The sequence below is a fragment of the Myotis yumanensis genome, unplaced genomic scaffold, assembly GCF_028538775.1.
Source record: "Myotis yumanensis isolate MYYU_CA2020_CCGP unplaced genomic scaffold, mMyoYum1.0.hap1 SCAF_4, whole genome shotgun sequence".
Lineage (NCBI taxonomy): Eukaryota > Metazoa > Chordata > Mammalia > Chiroptera > Vespertilionidae > Myotis > Myotis yumanensis.
In genome coordinates, this window is record NW_027223755.1 from 58,628,957 (window position 1) to 58,651,450 (window position 22,494).

The following is a 22,494-nucleotide window of genomic DNA, read 5'->3' on the forward strand; positions in this document are numbered from 1 at the left end:
GACCACCAGGGGGCAGACGCTCAGTGCAGGAACTGCCCCCTGGTGGTCAGTGTGCTCCCACAGCCAACCTCCTATGGTCCCTCCCTCCAGCCAGCCAGCCCCGATCGGCCCCAATCACCAGCCAGGCTGAGGGACCCCACCTGTGCACAAATTTGTGCACCAGGCCTCTAGTTTCTAATAATGAGCATTACATATTTTATTATTTTAAAATTTCTTATATTAATAAAATATAATAAATGTGTGTATATATATATATATATATATATACACACATAGGCATATTTTTTCAGAGAGCCAGTGCACACTGCTGAGCCCAGGATTCTGAAATTTTAACAAGCTCCCCAGTTGATTTTTATGCAAACCAAAGTTTGACAACTGAAGCTCAAATTGTCCTAGTAAGCATTGAAGTTACTTCTGTATTTTTCCCCTTTGGTAAAGGTATGTCAGGGCAATCTTCTGAGACTTGAGATAGGAGCAGAATCATTTGCACTTACCAAAATAAGTATAATTAAATCTCAATTCTCTTAAGAAAGGGGGAGCTTTGAAATAAGAAAATGCATTTAATTACTATCTGGTTATTATAGCACTTTATTTTACTTAGAGATGTGAAGAAGGGTTTATTTTTATTCTTTTTCACAAAATTTGGTCTTTGGGTTTTAACGTGCTATAATAGAAGCCACTTACAATGCATATATGACTTTCTTGGACACCTCCTCCCTATATATAGGTATGCAAATGTTCTTTTTACACTTACCCTTGATAAACCTTTTTGAAGAATGAGCAAAAATAATATTATATCCTTCATTTTTTACAATTTTTTTTCTTTTTAAGTGGAATGTATGGGTGACAGGGACTAGAAAGTGAAAAGCAGAAACCACCAGACCAACTCTGAGATTAAATGATTGGCAAGAAGGTAACATTAGGTGCATGAAATTCCATAGCCTCGTAGGCCCTTCCAAATATAGGGGAAAGATGGAAACGTGGCTGAAAAGACATTTTGAAAAGAAAGCAATGTTTCTTTTATTTTCTCCTAAAAAGAAAAGAGTAAAAACTATAGATCTTAGGTGTCGTAAGCTAATTCGTTTTTAAAGCACTTGCTTTTATAGCACCAGAGATTGAGTCTTCAGGCTGATTGCACGAGAACCCAACTGGAAGGGCTTATCTAGCCTGGCCCCTCTAGTTTACAGAATGGAAATCGATGCTTAGAAAGGTTAAATGACTTGCCTAAGGTGGTATAGTTACTAGACCAATGCCATTATAAACTAAACGAATTTAATTTGTGTTGGATTTCTAGTTTGTATATGTGCCAAAGTTCATGTCCTAACAATATAAAACAAGTGATGGAGTCAGTGTTTCTGGAAGCCATTTGAACCACTGGGAATGGAGAGGAATGGGTTTATTCATGCACAATAGAATAAATATGAATAAAGACTGGGGTCGTTTACCTTATCTCATTTATGCCTTTTCATTCTGATGTATGAAGTAATCCACTTCCTTTATCATGTAGGGATATTTCTAAATCTGGTTGCTTGATAATCCCACTGATTTTAGAAGAATGGTAATTGGATGTTCTTCATGTTCTTCTCTAACCTTCATTATACACAAGCAGCTTGATGTGAGTCGTGGGAATGATTTTAGAACTATTCTGTACCTCTCAAATGATCCAAAAGGAGCTTATTATGTTGAAGTATTCTTTTGCTCTTGCCACTCTCTTCACATAAATATGAGTGCCCTGATTCTCTAGCTCCCTGCATTTCAACTTTGCTAATCATCTTCAGTATGGAAAACTAATGATCCTTATTCTCATGCCTTCCATGGGACACCTGTTTATTTTAATACCAAAATATGGTCATTAAGTATCAGAAATTATATTTTTATTCATTTAGTTATGAGAAAATATGCAAAGCATTACAGTATTCTTTCTTAAAGAATATATTCAGAATGTTTTTATCCTTTAACATATGTTTTTAAAGCAGTTTAACATTGAATAATATAATATTTCATTTAAGTAATGAATTTTTTAGGGAAAAATTTCCCTAATGCCATTTTGTCTTTTTAGACTTTATGGCTTTTTGAGAAAGCCCTATACTTTACCTTCATTTACCCCTTTGTAACTCATGCTTATTAAATAATTCATAATTAACTCCTATTTTGAAGCTGGTCAGGGCTACACAATCATCAAGTAATTAATGCTATTTAAATTAATAGCAGACAGCATTTTATTTTTCACCAAAAGAAATTGAGAAATCAAGTTACTAGTCCATTGTCTCATAAAAATTAGGAGATGTAATCAAATTTCTGTGAAATCTAGTTTAGAGCACTGGCAGCACTATCCATGGCTTCCCCGCACCCCTTCCCACATACTCCACACATACTCTGTCCGCTTTCCTGCCCCTCACCCTGTCTACTCCCTGTTCCCCTCGTTGCCTGGCATGTTTACGTATGTGTTGTAGGAACTCCAGTAAAAGATGGAAGTCATTAGAGAAAAATGCTAGGATTTGCACACTCCATTTCCTATTTACTATTAATTCCTTTTTATGTTAGTTGATTGACTTACTTGTAACATGGAAAAGATACCCTAAATAAATGCATGACCAAAAGAGCATTTGCTGAAAACCATTGAAATAACACCTAATGAAATTTACAAAATAATATGTTAGAAAGATAAAATTCAACTTTTTCTGGGCCTGGAAGATACCCTCTACTCTCCCTCTTTCTGCCAACATAAACTGTATTCTTTTCTTCATCCAATTTGGAAACTCTTTACCTTGCTCTCCATTTCTGTTCTTTATATATTAATTCTTCTTTCCTCCATCTTTGAAAACTTACACGTCTTCCTTCTTGTAGGGATATTTCTTCTCCCCCACACTTTTCTAGCCCCATTTCTTCACAAGTATTCCTTACCCTTGTATAGCAAACTTAACTATAATGCACCACCTACTAATAATAACTAATAACTGAAAGGAAAGAGAAATCTAATTAGTACCCACAGGCCCTTCTACACTGAACCTTTATCTTACAGTATAAGCCTTGCTTACTATCTGAGGGAATTTTAAGAGATAATGTGGCTCACCTGGGGGTTTCAGTGTTTCTCCATTAATACCAGTAGAGTAATGACACCCAGCATTTTATATGACTTTTCAGCTCAGAATTGCTTTATAAGTGTTACCTTATGAATCCTCATACCACACTACAACATAAATATCTTGAATGACTGCATATTAATGTTAAAACAAATATATGAGCTATCATGTTCAAAGTGTGTTCCCTAATTAATGCAAGGATGCATGCATGCATAATTATATGTAAATTATACGCTTTGGACTTTTTTTCCATTGGAAAATCAAACACAATACACAATAGTATTTTAAGTTGTTGAAGATAATTGGGTTGAAAACGTGGCCACTGATTTTAGGGTGACTTTCAAAAATCATATTTCAGTTAAGTTACAGCTTTTGCAGAAGATAAACTTACTATTTTCAAAACAAAATAGAATGGTGTTGCCCCTAGGTAGCCTCTATTTATCACTGCTGAGCTTTTAGAGGTCAAGTTAAATAAAAGAGGGAGAACACGTTGCACCAAATAGTTGAGAATTTGTAAGGGTGTGAAAGAAGGTAAATCATATATATATATGTTTATATATATGTATATATATATATTACTCTTAAGATGATTCAAAAATTCATAATAGAGGATTTCATGTGAGAAACATGTTTTTAGGCTTTATATCTCAAACTTAAACCTTTATTTTATCAAAGCTCTAAACTCCTTTTCATTCCTACATTTTTACAGGTACAGTCTGCCCTCAGTGGAAAGAACAGACAATAATTGGAATAATGCAAAAGAAACTTTAGATTATCATTTAAAATGACTATATATTAAAAATAGAGATATAGAAGTAAAAAGTGGTCGATAGGACTTTTCACTGAGAGATAGGGGAAATTAAAAATATTTGTTAAGTATAATATTTAAAATTATCCAACCAAAGCTCATGAGCTAGTGGACAAGCTGGTTAAATGTGCCTGGTTTTAGCTAAAAGACAACTCCTTCAGGAAGAAGTTAAATATTGTCTGTACCTAAACGTAAAGATTTAAAATTTAATGCCTCGGGACACAAGTGGAGGGCTTTTGATGCCTGATCTGGGTGCTGCTTACAAGGATGTGTTTGTTTTTTAAAATTCCTGTAGCTGTACCTTCTGACTTGTACATTTTTCTATATATTGTGGTTCAAAAAAAGTTCAAAAACCCATCAATAATTTAAAAACTCAGTGCCATGTTTTTAAAAACAGTGTATTTACCTGTGGTTTAGTCTTTTAATTTTACTTCCTTAGAAGTATGATTCTGAAACAGGTTCATAATTCTGAGGGGAAAAACTGTACATCCTTAGCTTTTGCTGTAGATTTTTCCTTTTGCATTCATAAAATATGGAAACCGGAACGTGCTCTGACATTAGTCGTGCTGTAACATCCTCCCCACACAGAGTGATCATAAAAGCACGTTGGCGAGCCTGCGAGCCTGCGAGCCTGCCTGCCTGCCTTCCATTTGATCTCTCTTGGAAACAGCAGAGACCATCATTGTGAAAGTCATCTTCTTGCAGGATGGTAAATGCATTCTCCCTTCCTTGCCACAGGACAAATGGGAGCTAGTAATTTCTAGTCCCATCGCAGGGAATACAAAAATCAAAGGAGGCTTAGCTCACTGCAGTGACAGCTTCAAACGGAATTCTTTTTTGAAGCTTCTTTTTCATGGTGCTGGTTTATTTAGCACTGAAGCTTGTCTGCTAAGTCAGCTTTCAAAAGCCTCCAGGAAACCTGTGCTGTTTATGTCGTGTATTAACAGTGCCCCTACTTTAGTTACCTTTGCTAAGCAGATACACATTGGTCCTGACAGCGTAAGGTGTTTGTGCTTTTCTGAATGGAGACTATTGTACATCAGGGTATCTGTAACGGAGGAGTCCTGATATTATGAGAGTATGCTTTCAGGGATCCATTCATTCCCTCAGAAAATTTGGTGACTTGGATTTTGTTTTGAAGAAACTCCAATGAAAGACTTCAGTATATGTATTTTCTAGTTAATACAGAGGATCGTCCTTTTACTGAGTACAGTCAAATGACTCTAGGACCTGCACTTAACATCCAGGTAGTACCTGAAAGCAATAAAGGAGCTGCGTCTTTGCTTCCTTAAACCCAGGGTTCCATGTAACGTGTCTGTGCCCAGAGTGAACACAAGAAAGAACCGGATCAGCTGTTCCCTATTTGTTTCTCATACGTGTGCCCATCTCTCTGCTGCTGCAGGGTTTCAGATGTACAGAAATAAACTTTTTGTATAGAAACACGGTCCAATTCTACAGAAATAACTTGTTCTTAACAACATGGCCCAGCCAGCATACCTGACAGCAATCTGTTCCAATGCTCAGGAAACTGGCTTTGTTGGCTCCTCACCCTACTCCCTCCTAACGGGTTTTCCAAGTCATTTTGACTATATGAAATTTTCCCAGACTTTAGAAATGAATCCCCAAGTAATCTATTCTTGGTCACCTTGGGAGCCATGATTTAATTTTAGGAAAACATCATCTATCCCATTCACTTATTGTGAATTTAGAACAAAGAACTATAAGGTAAATATTAAGCCAGCTGAATATTCATGCAGTTATTACAATATCTATGTACATATATTATTGCAAAATTATTGGTGTGTACTATGATATACTTGATTCATTTTTGTTTGTTCAAGACAGGGAGAAAGTCAGGAAGGTAGCTTTTAAATTACGTTCAGGACACTGAGAACGTGGAAGGATATAATATCGTTTAGAACTACTTGCTTACACATTTTCTGGACTATGTTTTTATTATCAGAGATGTTTACCTCTTCGTTTTTCATAAGACTTGGCAGTGGTTCCAGGCATGCTTTCTCTGGACTTCCATAAGGAAGGGATTCATTATCCAACACTGTGGTTGGGATAGTAGGTAATGGGTGTACTTTATCCTTTACCTGTACCTTCCTAGGAGAGAGCAGTGAATTGAAATCCACTCTACCACTCTCTTTCCAATTAGTGGGATACAGTTCATAACACTACATTGGTTCCCTCAGGATCGATAGTTAGCCTGTCCTTTTATTGAAGCAGGAAACAACCAGGACAAGATGAGCTCATGAAGTATAGAGGGCTATCTCTAGAGGGGAAGATTAGGAGACACCAACAGACTCCTAAGGACCTGAGATGTAATAGGTTATTATCATGCATTATTCCACATACTTACTGTACTACTTAGCTACCAATCCAAGCAGGAACTATACGCTCTTATTACAAAAGCAGGCTAAACCGTTTGGAATGGATAACCTCATATTCCATGCATCCACCTTCCATTAAGAAAAATGAACTTCCTGCTTAAATGGATGTCTTGAGTATCGCTGGTTACTAATCCATTTGGCTTAATTCCTTTATCTTAGCTTAAGGATATTTCAAAGATAAAATGCCTGGGAAGTCTCTAATAAATGCAACTCTTTTTTTTCTTCTTAAATAAATAATGTTGACTAAATGTTAACATTGGAGAATTAGTTTTGCTACCCCGGGTGTCACCAGTTAGCTGAAGTACTTTGGCTCACACTCTCAATCTCTGTAATCACTTTTCTTTTCCTATTTAGAAACATAAGAGTTGAACTCCATTATAGCCAGGATCACTTTCAATTTTGAAATTCTGTGAGTCTGTATGTTTGATAAATACGTTGCTTTGTGTACTCATCTCTAAACAGAGGAGAGCAATTTCTCAAAAAAAAAAAAAAAAAAAAAAAAAAGAGCAAGCTGAGCCCCTGTGAGAGCGGTCATCCAGTGTTCATCTTTCTGGAGATTAGATTCTGATTGAATGCTATTTTCAAGTGTCATCCAGTGTCTGGAAATACTTGTTTCTTTCATTATCAGACTGCTCCTTAGAGTCTTACCACTCAACTACCAGTACAGAGATATTACCCTATGCTGTGATATGTTCTAAGGCATTACCAGACTTTATTTTACATTTCTTTTTTAAAAATGATTCTTTTAAGTTTTACACTGTTAGTATCTTCACCATTGTAAAAGCTACTAATACATACATATGTCATTATAATGGAATATAATGAAACATACCTTCTAATGTCATCTGTTACCTAGCTAGTGAATGAAATTTCTATCTCCATATCTTGAAATCCAGTAGGCTGAAATTATGTCTTACTGAAGGAGAACAGCAATCATGAAATATTCGTTAACAGGGATGTCTTGGGTTCAATCCTTTGTAAGTACAGAACATTAATAGCTAAAAGTCAAGTATTCACCAGTGTACCTTGGAGAGAGAGTGAGCCTGTCACCCAGTCCAATGAAGGAGAGAATGATTTTATGTTGGAATAAGAGAACTAAAATAAGATAAATGAAGCTGCCTGGGAAGAAGAGCTGTCACGATTTTTGCATGATGACAGTTGTGTAGGATAAGTGAATAAATACAACTTCGCCATCAATACAAAAATGGCCTCCCTCTCTTTCCTTCAAACATAGAGTCCTGTTGAACTGACTTCGAGCCCAGAACTCAGAAAGCAGCAGACTATCTTGTATCTGGTCAAGGGAAGGATCTCGAAACAATGCATTATCAACTTCTTCACAGTTCTATTGTTCCTAACCCAAGAATTTCGATTTAGCCAGACCATAGTGTTTATTTCTTTTTTCCCCCTTTTTAATCAGTTTATTGTAGTAACACTGGTTAACTAAATTATATAGGATTAGGTGCACAATTCCACAACACATCATCTGTAGACTGTATTGTGTATTCATCACCACAAGTCAAGTCTCTATATGTCACCATTTATCCCCCGCAATACCCTCTTCTATCTCTCCCCATTCCTCCTCCCCCCAGCAATCATCACACTGTTGTCTTTGTTCATGAGGTTTCCTTTTTTTCTTTTTTTTGGTTCAATCCCTCAACCCCACCCCACCCAGGCCTCCAGCCCCCTCTAACAGCTGTCAGCCTGCTCTCTATCTATGAGTCTGTCTTTATTTTGCTTGTTAGATCATTTTGTTCACTAGATTCCACATATGAGTGAAATCATATGGTACTTGTCTTTCTCTGATGGGCTTATTTCATTTAGCATAACGGTCTCTTACTAAAAATGTCTTTATCTCACTGGTGACTCTGTTCTGTTTCGACCTAGTTCAGACTCTTCTGAATCAGCATTTCTGTTCCCATTTTGAGAATAACTATTTTTTGCAATTTAGTTAATATACCATTTCAATTCTAATTTCTTTTTTTAACCATCTCTTTACTCATTTAGAATTCCCAGGTTGCTCTCCCCTTTCTTCTATTCCTATGCTATTAGTTGGAGAAATTCCAAACCTATAACTGAAATATAATTTTAAAGTAAATTATCCATGTGTTGAAAATTTTTTTGGAATCTACCAATAAAAAGAATAACGGTATTAATAACTAAAATGTATTGGATGTTTTTTCTGTGCTCCAAATAGAGTGCTGTATTCTTTACATGGATTATTTCATTTATAGACTGAAATTTCTTAGTGGTATCAATATTGATTATGAGTACAAATCTATTAATTATCAAATAGATAGCCTTCTAGATTCTATCCATTTTAGATAAAGTAACTCAATAAGGACCTATTTGAAATCTGAAGGTAATCTTACAAGGCAATGTGGTCCAGTAATTGTGTGTGATTAAAATACACAGATTCTAAATTTTCCATGCAATAATTCTTACATATTGTACAATATTTATATTGAAATATAAATTAAGGGAGTACTCCACTTCCTAGCCTATATTTCATTCAGAGAAATTTAATCCTATAACTTCAGGCCATTTCCCATCTTTTTGTAAGCTATGGAAATTGTTTCTGTGGTCTTCTGCCCTGCATTAACTTTTTCATCTATCTCCTCTCCTTTCTCTTATTTACTTTCATTTTAGTCACAGAATCAGTCCTTCCAACTACCCTTTCCAGCCAGCATATGATGTTGATATTCTGAGTTCATTCTCTGTATATTTCTAAACTATCTCAGTTCTAATTTTGTTTTTCATCTTATGTCATAAAATATTAGCAGAAGCACTTATGTATTTAGTTATAATAGACATTGTTAGTCAATCATTTTTTATGATGGTGCATGTCAGACAGATTTCATATATAGCCTCGTGAATGGATATGAATAAATTCTTACGAGGCTTCATATCTTGTGGCTAAAGCGCTGTGTTACAATAGAAGGGCAGACAAAGTCAGAGCGCAATAGAAATAATTGGTAAAATATGCAAAACTTGCTGAAGTTTCTGAATTCACCAGAAGTAAGATCAGTGTAGAGGTTATGAAAATAGTAATGTATCACTGTGCAAGGATCACATTGGAGTTAGAAGGTCAGAATCTTCACACCAAACACGAGGCTGAAATATGCCACCCTCCCAAGCTGCACTTGCTATAGGAATAGCAAGCTATGTATCCAGGAGTCCTCCTGATCCCAGACCACCTTGTTTGAGGGAGTCGAAGTTGCTCCCACTGAGACTTCCCACTGTGGGAAGCATATGGGCCCTTTTGGTCAAACTGTAGAAAGTTGTACTAGAAAAGATCACAATCATTTGCAATAATAAAATTGATTTTGAAATAATAACTGTATGAATATCAGTTGACTCTAATAATGTAAAAAACATGCAAATATGTTTACTTTGAGATAACATCTAGAATTTTGTTCAACTAAAATATCATTTAAATGTGCATATATCCATTACCAAATAACAGAATTTCTTAAAGTCACACAGTTAGAATTGTAATTCTCTCACCCCATGGTTAAATAATAATGATAATCTAAAGTGTTATCCATAATTTAAACCACAATAAATACATGCTTATACACACATGCACCCACACACACAGCAGAGTTTTATTCATCTACACACACACCATCAAACTGGCCAGATAAATTTGCTGTAAATTCCTTCAGCCATGACTTAGAAACTCTAGTGTGGTTTTAAAAGTATATCTCTTCACTAATTTTCCTTCCCTGTATTTTGTTTTCTGGGTTGTTTTTTTGTTTTATTTTTTGTAAAAAGGCAAAATTTTCCCTTTGGGTCTTTAGATTCACCATCTCTCTATCCATATAAGATTTACATTTTATTGGACAAAACTTAGAGCCTCTAAAATCCAGTTTTTCCTAAAGTCATTATGTTATAAAATATGTAAGTCAGATGTCCAGTATATTTTTCTCAAAAAATTGTTGATTACATCATAGTATTACTTGAGTTTTTAGCCATTTTGTTATTGTTGTGTGTTATACTTGACTTTCTTATAGGATATGTCATGTTGTTGATAAACACGTAGGATCAAAGAAAACATGTCTTTGCAGTGAAGTGAGTGGTGAGACTAGCTCACCTTTAAAAAAGGAAGCAAGTAGACAACGATTATATAGCAGTAGCTGTTCTTTTTTTGAGTAAAAAGCTCTCAATTTAGACAATTCTAATAAAAACATTATCTACCAGGAAGATGCACTGCTACTGGCAATAGTAACATTCCTGCTGCTCTTAATTTGGAGACATGTTTCAACTTCAATGATAAACTTCTTTAACAGTTCTTGCAATATGTTAATTTACTTATTAATTTTTTCCATTTAATTTTTTTAAGTCATGGTACACAATATCAGCCAAGTTGGTTATCAAAATGTGATTCACTTGATTCATTCAATGCAAAGATGTAATGTAAAACCAAGTGACAATTCTCCTTGCACTTTTACCCTCTGCTTGGATGAACATTGGATGAGGAACAGACTCTCTCCTGGTATTGTTAATTAAAATAAAAAATTACAAACCCAACATCCACAAATTAGCAAGTGCCAGGTACTGTGCTAGGTGAACACCTTACAGGGTACGTCACTCCACTGCTTAAAATCTTCCAATGGCTTCTTTACAGACAGAGAATAAAACAGACTTTTAACATGCTCTGTGATGCTGGATAATCGCCAGCCTCATGGCCACTCCATCCTTCTTGGACCACAGTAGATAAAACGGCTACCCCACTATCTCTTAGCTTGTTGAGTTGACTGTGTGACATTATCTGGTTTATATATTTGAGTTTTGTTTTTTTTCCTATTCCTACTCCATTTCCCCCTTTCTTCACTCCTGTTAGAGGATAATACCATGAGGGCAGGAAACTTGAATATATTGATTTTCACTGTATCCACGGTGTATAAGACAGTGCTTGAATATCATGATTGCTCAATAAGTATTATTTGAATGGATGACTGCCATCTCTCAAAGTAACCTTTTAAGATAGGTATGATGTTTTTTTACACATGAGAAATGTTTCCCCTGAAATCTACTAAGCTAATTAGGTGAGGCTCTAGAGTTTAGAATTCATTTAATATGAATGAATGGTATATTTTCCACCATTCTCATTTGATCAGTGGAGTTAAATAATTCTGGGTGAAGTCATTTTGAAAGTAGTACAAACTCGGCAAATTTACTAATTTACTAAACCTCATGCAGTACATTTAGGAAATCTGTTCTCAAAAATAAAATGTTTCTTTTAATAAATTAAAAAACAATACTCATTTATTCTTTCTATATTTAAAAACGTAGGCAAAAATGAGATAAAACAGTGGTTATTTTTATTGCCACTATTAGTTATTTTTCCCATCTCTTTAAAGTTCACCACTGAAATTATTTCGAAAATAGCACCCTACTGAAATTTGTTTAGCTTGGATAGATATTTCTATGTAAAATGATAAAAACAACAACAACAACAAAAAACCCAGGGTATTAGATATAAAATGTTTTTCATAAGTTTATTTCTGAACCATCTTTATTAAGATCAAGCTTAATAATCTGCTGTACAGAGAAATTTCCTTTGTATTTTATTAGCAAAGTATTAAATATGGTTTGTTATACTTTCTAAACTTTGCCTATGACAAATCAAAATGCATGTCTTGTTAACTGTTATATATTTCTATATGAAGCTACCTTGGTTTTTCTCATGAGAATTACAGCTAAAGAAAAAAATTACCTTAAAGAAACTACTCCATCTGGTGTTATTTATTAGCACACTTCACTTCTTCATTTCAAGCATAAATCTGTCAATTTTACATATGTACACAATGCAATACTTATTTCTATTAAAATCAACTCTCAACATTGAGATATAAAGTTTTATAATTTCTTAGAATGGAATGCAAAGGAGAAGGAATTTAGCATGGACAGAAATAGAATGAATAAGTATGAGTTACTATTCATGGTCTCTGGTGAGACATCAGCAAGTTCATCACAGATAAGGACTTGGATGAATGACTTAAATTTTTTACCTAATTTCTACTTGGGGAAGGCATTGGAAGATAGAAGAGGGAGGATTTGTAAGAGGTTTCTGAAATGTCCTTGGCAAAGATAAAGAGATACTTGAAGGCTTTCCACTGAAGTTAGGATGTAATAAGAATGAGTAGGTTTCTGTTTAGAATATGGGGCTGATCAAGTCTTAGGAACCAAACAAGGAGATTCCATGTGGTTTCTATTTTTTAAAGAAGAAAAAGTAGCTGATTAGAGTCCCATAGAACAACTTTTCTGGATATTTCAACAACACAGAGAGTAGCAACAGCTTCCTTCTGTGAGCTTACTAGTATCTAGTATGTCTGCAGGCGAGCAGATAACTGGTCAGTTTGATAAGCCACGAAAAAATCACAGCGTGCTTGAAATGATAGTTTGAATGAATTCATGAATCTGAAAATACTCTGCAAATTGTAAAGCACCATACAAATGAAACAGTTTTTGTTAGTATTGAGTTATAATCTTTTAAAATGTTTTATTTTGAAATTTGTTTTGCATGTTTTTATATTTAAGATGTGTATATTTTTATGTGTGTTTCAGATAATCACAAAGACTGTTCTGGGGTGTCCTTACATCTCACACGCCTGCCGTAAGTACTTCCAGTTATCTTAGCTGAGTGACAGCTTTTGAGATTTTTGAGAACATGAAAGGGGGAAATCCACTGTGTTTGTTATCTGTCGTCTAACAAATTACCCTCAATTTAGTGTCTTAAACCAACAATTACTTATTGTTTCCTGTGGGTCAGGAATATGGGCACATCTTAATTGTGGCTGGTGGTCTCACTCTTGGTTGGTATATCACTCATCTGGGGGCTGGACCGGGAGGAGCCACTTCCAAAATCACTCACTTGGCTGTTACAGGATTCAGTTCTTCTCTGGCTGTTGGCTAGAGGACTCCCTCATTTCCTTGTGATGTTGACTCTAAACAGGGCAACTCACAACATGGCAGGTGGCTTCCATCACAGCCAGCAAGGGAGAAAGCAAGGTGGCAGGCAGAGTGTTTTTTATAGCCTAATCTCATAAGTTACTAAATAACAAATGTCTGATAGGTAAAGAAAATAGTTGGCCACAAATCTTCATAGTCTGACTCCTGTGGAAAAAAACACCGAAATCACTTTTGCCATATTCTGTTTGTTAGAAATAACAAATTACTGGGTTCAGTTACTAGGTCAACCTAAATTCAAAGGAAGAGGATTAGACAAGGGCATGAATATGAAAGCTAGGAATCATTGGGAGGTATATTAGTCAGTGTTTCCCAGAGAAAATGAACCAAAAGAATGGTGTTTTTTTTTTAATGTATCTTTATTGTTAAAAGTATTACATTTGTCGCCCTTTTTCCCCATTGACTCCCATACCCACCCACCCCAAGGCCTTCACCACACTGTTATCTGTGTCCATGGGTTATACATATATGCTTCTAAGTTCTTTACATATACATGAGAGAGATTGAGATTGATTTACTTTAAGGAACTTAGTTCACACAATTTTGGGAACTGGCAAGTCTGAAATCTGAAAGGCTGTCTGGCAGGCTGGAAATTCTGGCAAGAGTCAGTTTTGCCATCTTGGGTTCAAAGGCAGTCTGGAGGAGGTAGAAATCCTTCTTTTCATGGGACCTCAATCTCTTCTCTTAAGAGACCTACCCACATTGTGGACAGTAATCTGCTTTACTCATAGTCAATGATTTAAATATTAACATATCTAAAAGTACCTTCACAGCAACATCCAAACTAGTATTTGACCAAACAACTGGTCACTAAACCTAGCCACGTTGACACAAACAGCCATCACAGGAGCCATTTAAATGCTGCCCTCCACATTCACCATGCCATAGATATGTGTATTAAGTTATTTGCCCAAGAAAATACGTTATTTTTCAGAAAAATTCTACCTTTTTAAAATATTATCTTGTTTTAATTTTCACATGAATGATATTCTATAGACCAATATATTGCAGTGTATATTATTTTTCCAAGGCAATAGTTTTGACTTTTCAAATAGATGAAATAAATATTACTGTTTTCTGCAGACAGCCCTTAATTGCTGGCATGTACCTTATGATGTCTGTTGACACTGTTATACCAGCAGGAGAGAAAGGTGAGTAATGGCCTTTTAGAATTACTATTACCTTATTACCTAATCTATAGGAGTGGATTTAGTGTATAGTTTTTTATAAGCTTTTGAAATGACCAATATTTTTAAGTCCCTGAAAAATAAATCAATTCTTTATTATCCTTGGATTGAAAATAGATTTTTACATTATTTTTAACACAGTAGTTTATTATTTTCTATTATTTTATTGAGATGTTCAGCATTGAGGCCCTGGGTAGGTAGTGGGTTATATAAATTAAAGAATAAATCTTGAGTACTAGTATTTTAGAAATCAGTCACCTATTTTTTAGATGCCAAACATTAATTTCATAAAATACTGCATAATAAACTACTGAAAGAATATTAAGTTCAAAACTCAAGAAACTAGCAAGCTTTTTTTTTGCTTTGAAAAGTGCTTTATTTATTATTATTTAATTAATTCATGCCAAGTGACTCTACTGATATCAGGAAAGTTAAAGTTACACGCTGCTCCTAAGAAAACTCTATCCAAGTTCATTGAACTTCGATATATTGGGTTTATTTTCCCATCGGTAAATGGGGATAATAGCTGATTCTCCTAAATTTACAAAAAATTACTGGAATAAGTAAAATATTATTTATCATTGTGTCTGAACTTCTGATGAAAGTACTGAATTAAATATTTTTCATTTGATTTACTGGGAATCTTTTAAAGTTAATGACAAATACAGTCCCATTGTAACTGTTCACTGGCTTAATATAAAGGCATTTATTGAATAGTTACTATGCGTTAGACTCTAAGGAAGGAAAAGTATATAGAATAGTCCCTTCTCATTAGCAACTGTGAATCTAGATGTCTTAGGTGTTTGCAATCAAATTTTCAAAATTCCTTCTGTTTTAAAAATAAAACAGCCCTGGCCGGTGGATCAGTTGGTTGAATTATTGTGTACACCAAAAGGTTCCACATTCGATACCCAGTCAGGACACATACCTAGGTTGTGGGTTCGATTCTTGGTCAGGGCTTATATGGGAGACAACTGATCAGTGTTTCTCTTTCACATGATGTCTCTCTCTCTCTCTTTCTTTCTCTTTTTCCCTTCCTCTCTATATAAATCAATAAACATATCCTCGGGTGAGGATAAAAATAATAATAAAATAAAATGACTTTTAAAAACAATGTTTAAGCCTTTCAACTGTATAAATTTTATGATAAGGGTAACAAATTAAGCCATTATTTTCACTGATAGGATATTTTGATTTGGCCCTAGTCATTTTGTTTATGAATGTTATAAAATGTGAAGACAAAGGGATTTTAACTTATCTTAGTAAAGTGGCTGTTACATAATGAGTGCTTAGTGTCTGCTGTATATGCGAGCCTGTTTACTTCATAAGAAAAACCCCATGCCTAGCAGTTTGTGAATATCTTGTACATACTTTTAGTATTGAATGGTGATTTTTTTTTCTTTGTTTTTATTTCTAACAGTGGTGAATTCTGACATTTCATGTCATTATAATAATTATCCAATGCATGTCTTTGCCTATAGAGTTCACACTCATCATTTAGGTAAGAATATTAAACTACCTGTTAAATTACAAATATTTACCATTGTGCTTGCTAATGCTAAAAATATAAAATGCAAATTGACATTAAATCTGTTTCAGTGAAAGCGATTTTGCTCAATATTTTGAAATTCTGTATGTTTTTCATCATTTTGTTTTCATTAAAACACCTTGCATTTGAGGTTCTGAAAATATCTAGGTTTTATTTTGAGTTAAGAAAGCAAATGATGATTTTATTTTTCTAATACCTTATTGTATTATATAATTATAATTTGTGTTCATTTCAGGTAAGGTAGTAAGTGGATACAGAGTAAGAAATGGACAGTGGGCACTGGTTGGACGCCAGAGCCCCCAACTGCCACAGGTGTGTACAATCTAGTTTAATTAAAAAAAAAAAGTAAGCAGCAGATTGCAATTTTAAAAGCTCTCATAGGACCCTTGTGAATTTCTCTAGACACTAAACATCTCTAAATCTACCTTTACTGTGTATAACTTAGTTTTATACAACTTTGAACTTGGTGGTGGTTTTCTTATCAGTTCTCTTAATATTTCTAAGCATGGTGGTGCTGGTAGTGGGGGTGGGGGTGGGGGAGGGGTGGAGGTGTGTCTCTTCATACTTTCTACCCAGGGTGCTCCAGGTCTCATGTTATTAAAGCAAGTGTTTCTGGACTTTGCTGGTAATTTTAATGAATCTTCATGTTTGATTCTTGGCAGGCTTTCTACCCTGTGGAGCACCCAGTAGATGTTAGTTTCGGTGACATATTAGCAGCAAGATGTGTATTCACTGGTGAAGGAAGGACAGAAGCCACACACATTGGGTATGATTCTGCATATTTCACTGTTTAAAAAAGTTTTTATATTGGGACAAGGCATGATTATAGGTGACAATTATCTTTGTGAATGAATTGCGTTATTTTTTTATCATGAACAACTACAACAAACTGTAGCATTGTATCATTCTAGAACTGATTGATTTTGATAAACTCTGGAACATGGTTGGTCTTTTTATGCTTCATTTCTTCCTGCTTATTCAAGACCTCCAGTATCATGCCTCTATATTATTATGGTTACCACAAGAGTTTATATTACTCATCTTAAAGAAAATATAATGATTGTGAACTTTTGCTTCCTCAAGTGTCAAACTTAAGCAAATATATGGTTTCTGCACTTGATTAGTGCATACCAATTACTCACAACCATGATTTTTTTCTTCTGTTAAAACTTCCATATATTTAATGTTTCCAATTTATTATACCAAATGAGAATAATAATATTCAGCACTTTGCAAAAGAGAATGTCAGACTTCAAATAATTTTCAAAATATTGAGCCTCCTTGAAATAAGTATCCTATCTAATAAGGAGGGAATATGCTAATTGACTGCCATGCCCTCAAAGATGGTGGTGCCCAGTCCTCTCAGCCCTGCTAGGGCGGCAGGTGCATGGCAAGGCCAGGCCTACCCCCAGGCGGGCCCGGCCGCTCTGTGTGCCTGCTTCCGGAGACCCCCCCGTCCCCCCAGCCGCCCAGGGCCGGCCAAGGTGCAGGCAAGCCTCGGATGGCAGTCACCCGAGACTCAGATAACCAGGGCCGGCCAGGGCTTGCGCTGCCGGCAGTGGCAGCAGCAGAGGTGTGATGGGTGTGTCGCTTTCCCCTGATCGCCGGGTCATCTCCTGCCCCTGAGGGCTTTCGGACTGTGAGGGGGGCAGGCCGGGCTGAGGGACCCCCTTCCAATGCATGAATTTTCATGCACTGGGCCTCTAGTATTTTATAACACTAAGTAAAATTTCAAGGCACTGTGAACTCTTACAAAAAATTTTGCCAAAATTAAAAATAAAGGTTAAAGGCCCTTATCATATTTTTTGTTAAAAAATAAATAAATAAAACAAGGAGCCTCCCTTCCATGTTAAACTAAGTTATAAAATATTTATTGATGCCACCTGGAAGCAGGAATTAAAGCATTTATCTTTGGATCAGTGAGAACTTAGAGAAAGTAGACATCTGAAAACAAGCATGAGATGCACTAGTGATGATTCTCTTGACAGTGCTATGTGTCGGTGGTCAGGGAAAAAGAAAAAAGTACTGATACACGTAAAAGAAAAAGACACCTGAGATGGTGGAGTAGGATTTTTTTTTCTTTTAGTTACTCTAAAGGAGTTTTTATATCAATAAACACCAATTTTAGGGCTAAAAATAAATTTTTTTAATTATTTATATATTAAACAAGGAGCTTCCAACACCTTTACTTTTGCATAAATTTGATGAATTTGGGAAAGGAACTTGAGGAAAGCAATAAAACGATTGAATTACATGAAATGGCAATGGTAAGAAAAGGGTTGACAAAGTAGACATAATTAGATGTAAGGAGTCTGACAATTCACTTCTTAACAGTCTTTAAATATGTGAAGTAATATGATTCAGAGGATATTGATCAGTTGTTCTCTGATTTATGTTAATATAGAGCCCCAGGAACTTTACTTAAATGGCATTGGTTATTTTATCAACCTTTGTAATAAGTACACCAAGTAGTAAAAATAACCCATTCAACACATTCTGTGTGTTAGTCTGCAAGTTTACGTGTGGAATTAGTAGAATGTTTTGCTGGTGGAGTGGGGATCTTGTAGTTTTGGTCAGATTCTATCCTTTGCTTATCCTCGGCGAGGCAGTATTAACCACAGAAATTAATGCCTTGTGATAGTACCACGATGAGAGAACGAAGTGATCTCTGGAGCCCTCTCACAGTTTCGTGACTTAAGAATAATTCTGCCCTTTTTATAATGTGCATTTTGCTTTAAAATAATATCCTAAAATGACTATACTAATCTATCTTTTTGTAAATATCATGTGGGCCAAAGGAAATGTCATTTCGTAAGATAAATGGAACAGAGAAATTATAGGAAAGTAAGTTATTGAGCAAGTCCATAATCTGAATATTTAATTTATATTGAAGAAGCAATTTTCTTCCAGTGGAATGATAAACTAGTAAGACAAGTTTGAATAAATATACATATGAATAAAATTCTCATCATAATGCCTAACGTTCCTATAGCACTTGGTATGCTTTTTAGTGTCAGAAAGGTAATAGCAGCAGTGTCTGTTGTGTAAAGTAATGGATACCACTTCCATAGGCTATTATAGAATCACCGTGAGAATGTAACCAGTAAAAAAAGGAAAACTAGTATTTTATGATGTCTAGTAAATTAAATGATACTCTGTAATTCTCCTCTCCCTCTTTTCCTTTCCCTTCTACCCCCAACCCATGTGTTAGGGTCCAGAACATGAAGCCAACTTAGTACAAATACCACGTATCCAAAGGTAGACTGGGGTCCGTAGATACTCCCTCCATGCACTGGGCGAAGTATCACCTTCAGGTGTTACCCTTATGCTACAGTCATCTGGAAACTAGGTTTTAAAGGAAAATTGTATCATCAGTGGCCTACTAGGAAGATTTTCAGTTGAGTGATTCTTCCACCCAATCCAAGCTATTCTCAACTGGAAATTTTAGGACTGGGGAAATGTTGCTTAGTTAGAACAATCATAGTTAACTAAAAACAAACAAACAAACAAAAAACAACACTTTAAAAAATAAGGCCTGATTTTCCCATTCCTGGGATTTATCTCAAAATAAAACCATTTAAAAATAGGTGGGTTTAAGACAATACAGATCAATAATTATACTTAATGGTAACATTTTTAATCCAGATATATTTCTTTTTAAAGTAGTAAATATGAAAAGTATCTCTTAGACAAAACTGTCCCAATGTATAAACTGACAGCATAGTATTAATTAACCTATGAGGAAACAATATTCTATACCTGAGTGCATTACATATTTTATATTTAACCTAACACCTAAATTTATTTTGAATGTTTAGTCAAGTTTAAGCAAGAAAAATAAAGAATTTAATTGTCAGCCAATTAAGCTAATTAAGTGAGCTAATTTGCCTAAAAGTTTATATGCTAAAATTTAAAATTAGTTCTTGAGAATTGGTCAGTTTTGTTAGTCATATTATTCATGTGGAACCAATTATTTCATGTATATATAAGAATGTCTAGTGAATATGCACAGGTACCAAGCACAACACTTTAGTCATTTAAAAATGCACTATATGCAAAGATAGAGTTATATGATCAATAACTCCTTAATGTATAAGTTTAAAGCCATCATGAAACATCTTCGGAAACAATTAAAATTTTTGTCAAATAGCTTCTTTAAAATGTTTCAATTTCTTTCCAAAATTAGTAGTACCCATCATTGGTTATTTTTAAGCCTCACATCTGTTGAGTATAAGGGACAGGGGCTAGGAATGGGTGAATCATCAAAGAGGAGTATCACTGTCTGAGACATAGTAAAGGTGTATGTACAATAATATCTGGGAGTTTTTAAATGGTGCATTTCAGAATACTTGGTACTTTCTTAAATATCTATTATATATCATTATAATGTGAAATAATTACTTTTTATAGAAACTCTCATAGAATCTGGATGGATGGATTAGTCAGTTAGATACTAGATAGATGATAGCTAGATGATAGATGATAGATAGATAGATAGATAAATAGATAGATAGATAGAAATATTTTTCAAAAATGCCATAGACTAATTGAGTTTGCAAAATTGACCTGAATGGCAATATGGTATACTATATCAGAGCTAACAGTTTATGCCATAGTAATTTGTAAACATTTATTAAGATAGATTGTTCATTCTTTCTTCATTTAACAAATATATACTGAAGGCTTACTATTTCCAGGCTCGTCACCCTTTGTCAGACTTAAAGCTAGCTGGCATAAAGAAGTAGTCATTCCCAAAGCACTTTATTATGCAAGAAGGTGAAAGGAATGCACACTGTAACTTTGGAATCTAGGTGATGCCCGCAATCATTTAGAGAATCACTCTGGCGTTCCGGAATGTTTAAAAGGCCATTCAGTTGAGTCAGGGCAGATGTGTGAACACAATCTCCCTCCATATTTCCTCATGTTAATAGTTACTCAGATTCACAGAATTGAATTACAGAATTGTTCTCTATGGAAAATAAGGGCTGGAGTGTCAAATTCTCCCTTAGGAATACTGAAAGCAATTTCTCTGGCTAAAGTCAGTTTTGGGGGTTGCTGTCTTTTTTTGAATGAAAGAAGAATGAATGTGAAATAAAATAGGCAAACTCTAGCATTAAAAATTATTGGAACCCACACATGTTTAGGATATAATAGTTTCAGATAAGAGCTCAGTGTTAGCTTGACTAAAAGTTTCATTACAGATAGAAAGGAATAAAATAATACTTTCTTTTCAGTTCTTTAATGAAATTTTCTTTGTAATAGTGAAGATTCTTAAATTCTTTCATCAACTCAATTCTGAATCAGAATCAGTACCTTAAATGAACTACTTTGGTGAGTAGATCAGGCTGTATCACTAAGTCACATGTTGAGAGTGAACATGGGCATGGTGTTCCCAAGCAGAAAAAATATGGATGGATCTGCCCATAGATCAACTGCAGTTTATTTATTATTATATAGTGATTAATTTTTTCTCTCATTAATTAGAGAAGCTTATATGATTATTTTGCTTTGTTTGTCTGCTAGATGATTCCAGGTTTTCTAAGCGGGAACCACAATTTAAAATTCTTTTTCATCATTTCTCTCTTTTGATCTGCACATTTTTCCTCATTTTGAACGGGGAGGGAGGGCACTATGGTGGGAGGCTCCGATGTATTACTTTAGCACCAGCTATTCCTTGTACAGCACATAACTTTCTAACCACCTCCAAGGCTGTTGAAATGTAACTCTAAGGAATGGTGTTTTGACACCTAAAGATATGTGTGGGGAACAGGTGTTTGTTTGGGGTTGCACTTCAACATTTGCTTACATTCCACAGGAGGGACAAGTGCGTTCACAGGTATCAGATTCAGAGAGTGAAAAGCCAAATTATTTTTAAAGCATCAACAGAGCTTCCCAAGGGCAGGGGCGCATGCCTGTGGCCTTTCAGGGGCTCTCAATTTTCAGAGCTGAGAGAAACCACATCCCTGTTTGGAAAAGGTTTTTCTTTTTTTCTTCCCCTTGCTGATGTCATTACTGTTGCTATGGAGAGGAAGTGAGTGCTGCATGACATGGCTGGAAAAATCAACAGTGACGCATTTCTGCCCGGCAAACAGTCCACCGTGTAACTCGTTTATTAGCATAAGCTTGCTAAACAGTGTCAGGGTTCATGGACTATTCCTGTGCCCAGCCTACCTTGGTATATGCGAGTTTTGTGGTGGTGTAAATCATTCTTTCCTAATGATAGTGAAGAGAAAGAAATACATAGTAACCCATGTGAGCCAAGGAAGAAAAAAATACATGTTTTCTAAACCACTAGGCATTATTTATATTCCTGGGAGCTTCTTCTTGGAAATGTTCATCTCCCTGTTGCAACATCTGTTTTTAACAGTGAATCACTCAGTTGCACAGCAGATCCCCTTCAGGTCTGAGCCCTTGGAAGAGATTCGGGCTGATCTCCTTTTCTAGCATCCAAGGCCCCATTTTTCTCTGCTGTCGACGCCAGGGTGCCACGTCAGATATC

General features: G+C 35.2%; 1 protein-coding gene across 14 annotated transcripts in view; it reads left to right on the plus strand.

Moving 5' to 3' along the window:
* The window catches only part of PAM (peptidylglycine alpha-amidating monooxygenase), a 268,970-nt gene that overhangs the window by 187,519 nt on the left and 58,957 nt on the right, over positions 1-22,494 (plus strand). For all 14 annotated transcript variants that reach the window (XM_070412390.1, XM_070412389.1, XM_070412392.1 and 11 more), the window contains 5 exons: positions 12,858-12,906; positions 14,343-14,410; positions 15,867-15,947; positions 16,231-16,307; positions 16,658-16,761. In XM_070412390.1, coding sequence (XP_070268491.1) covers positions 12,858-12,906; positions 14,343-14,410; positions 15,867-15,947; positions 16,231-16,307; positions 16,658-16,761 — 379 coding nt within the window. The remainder of the gene's footprint in view (positions 1-12,857; positions 12,907-14,342; positions 14,411-15,866; positions 15,948-16,230; positions 16,308-16,657; positions 16,762-22,494) is intronic.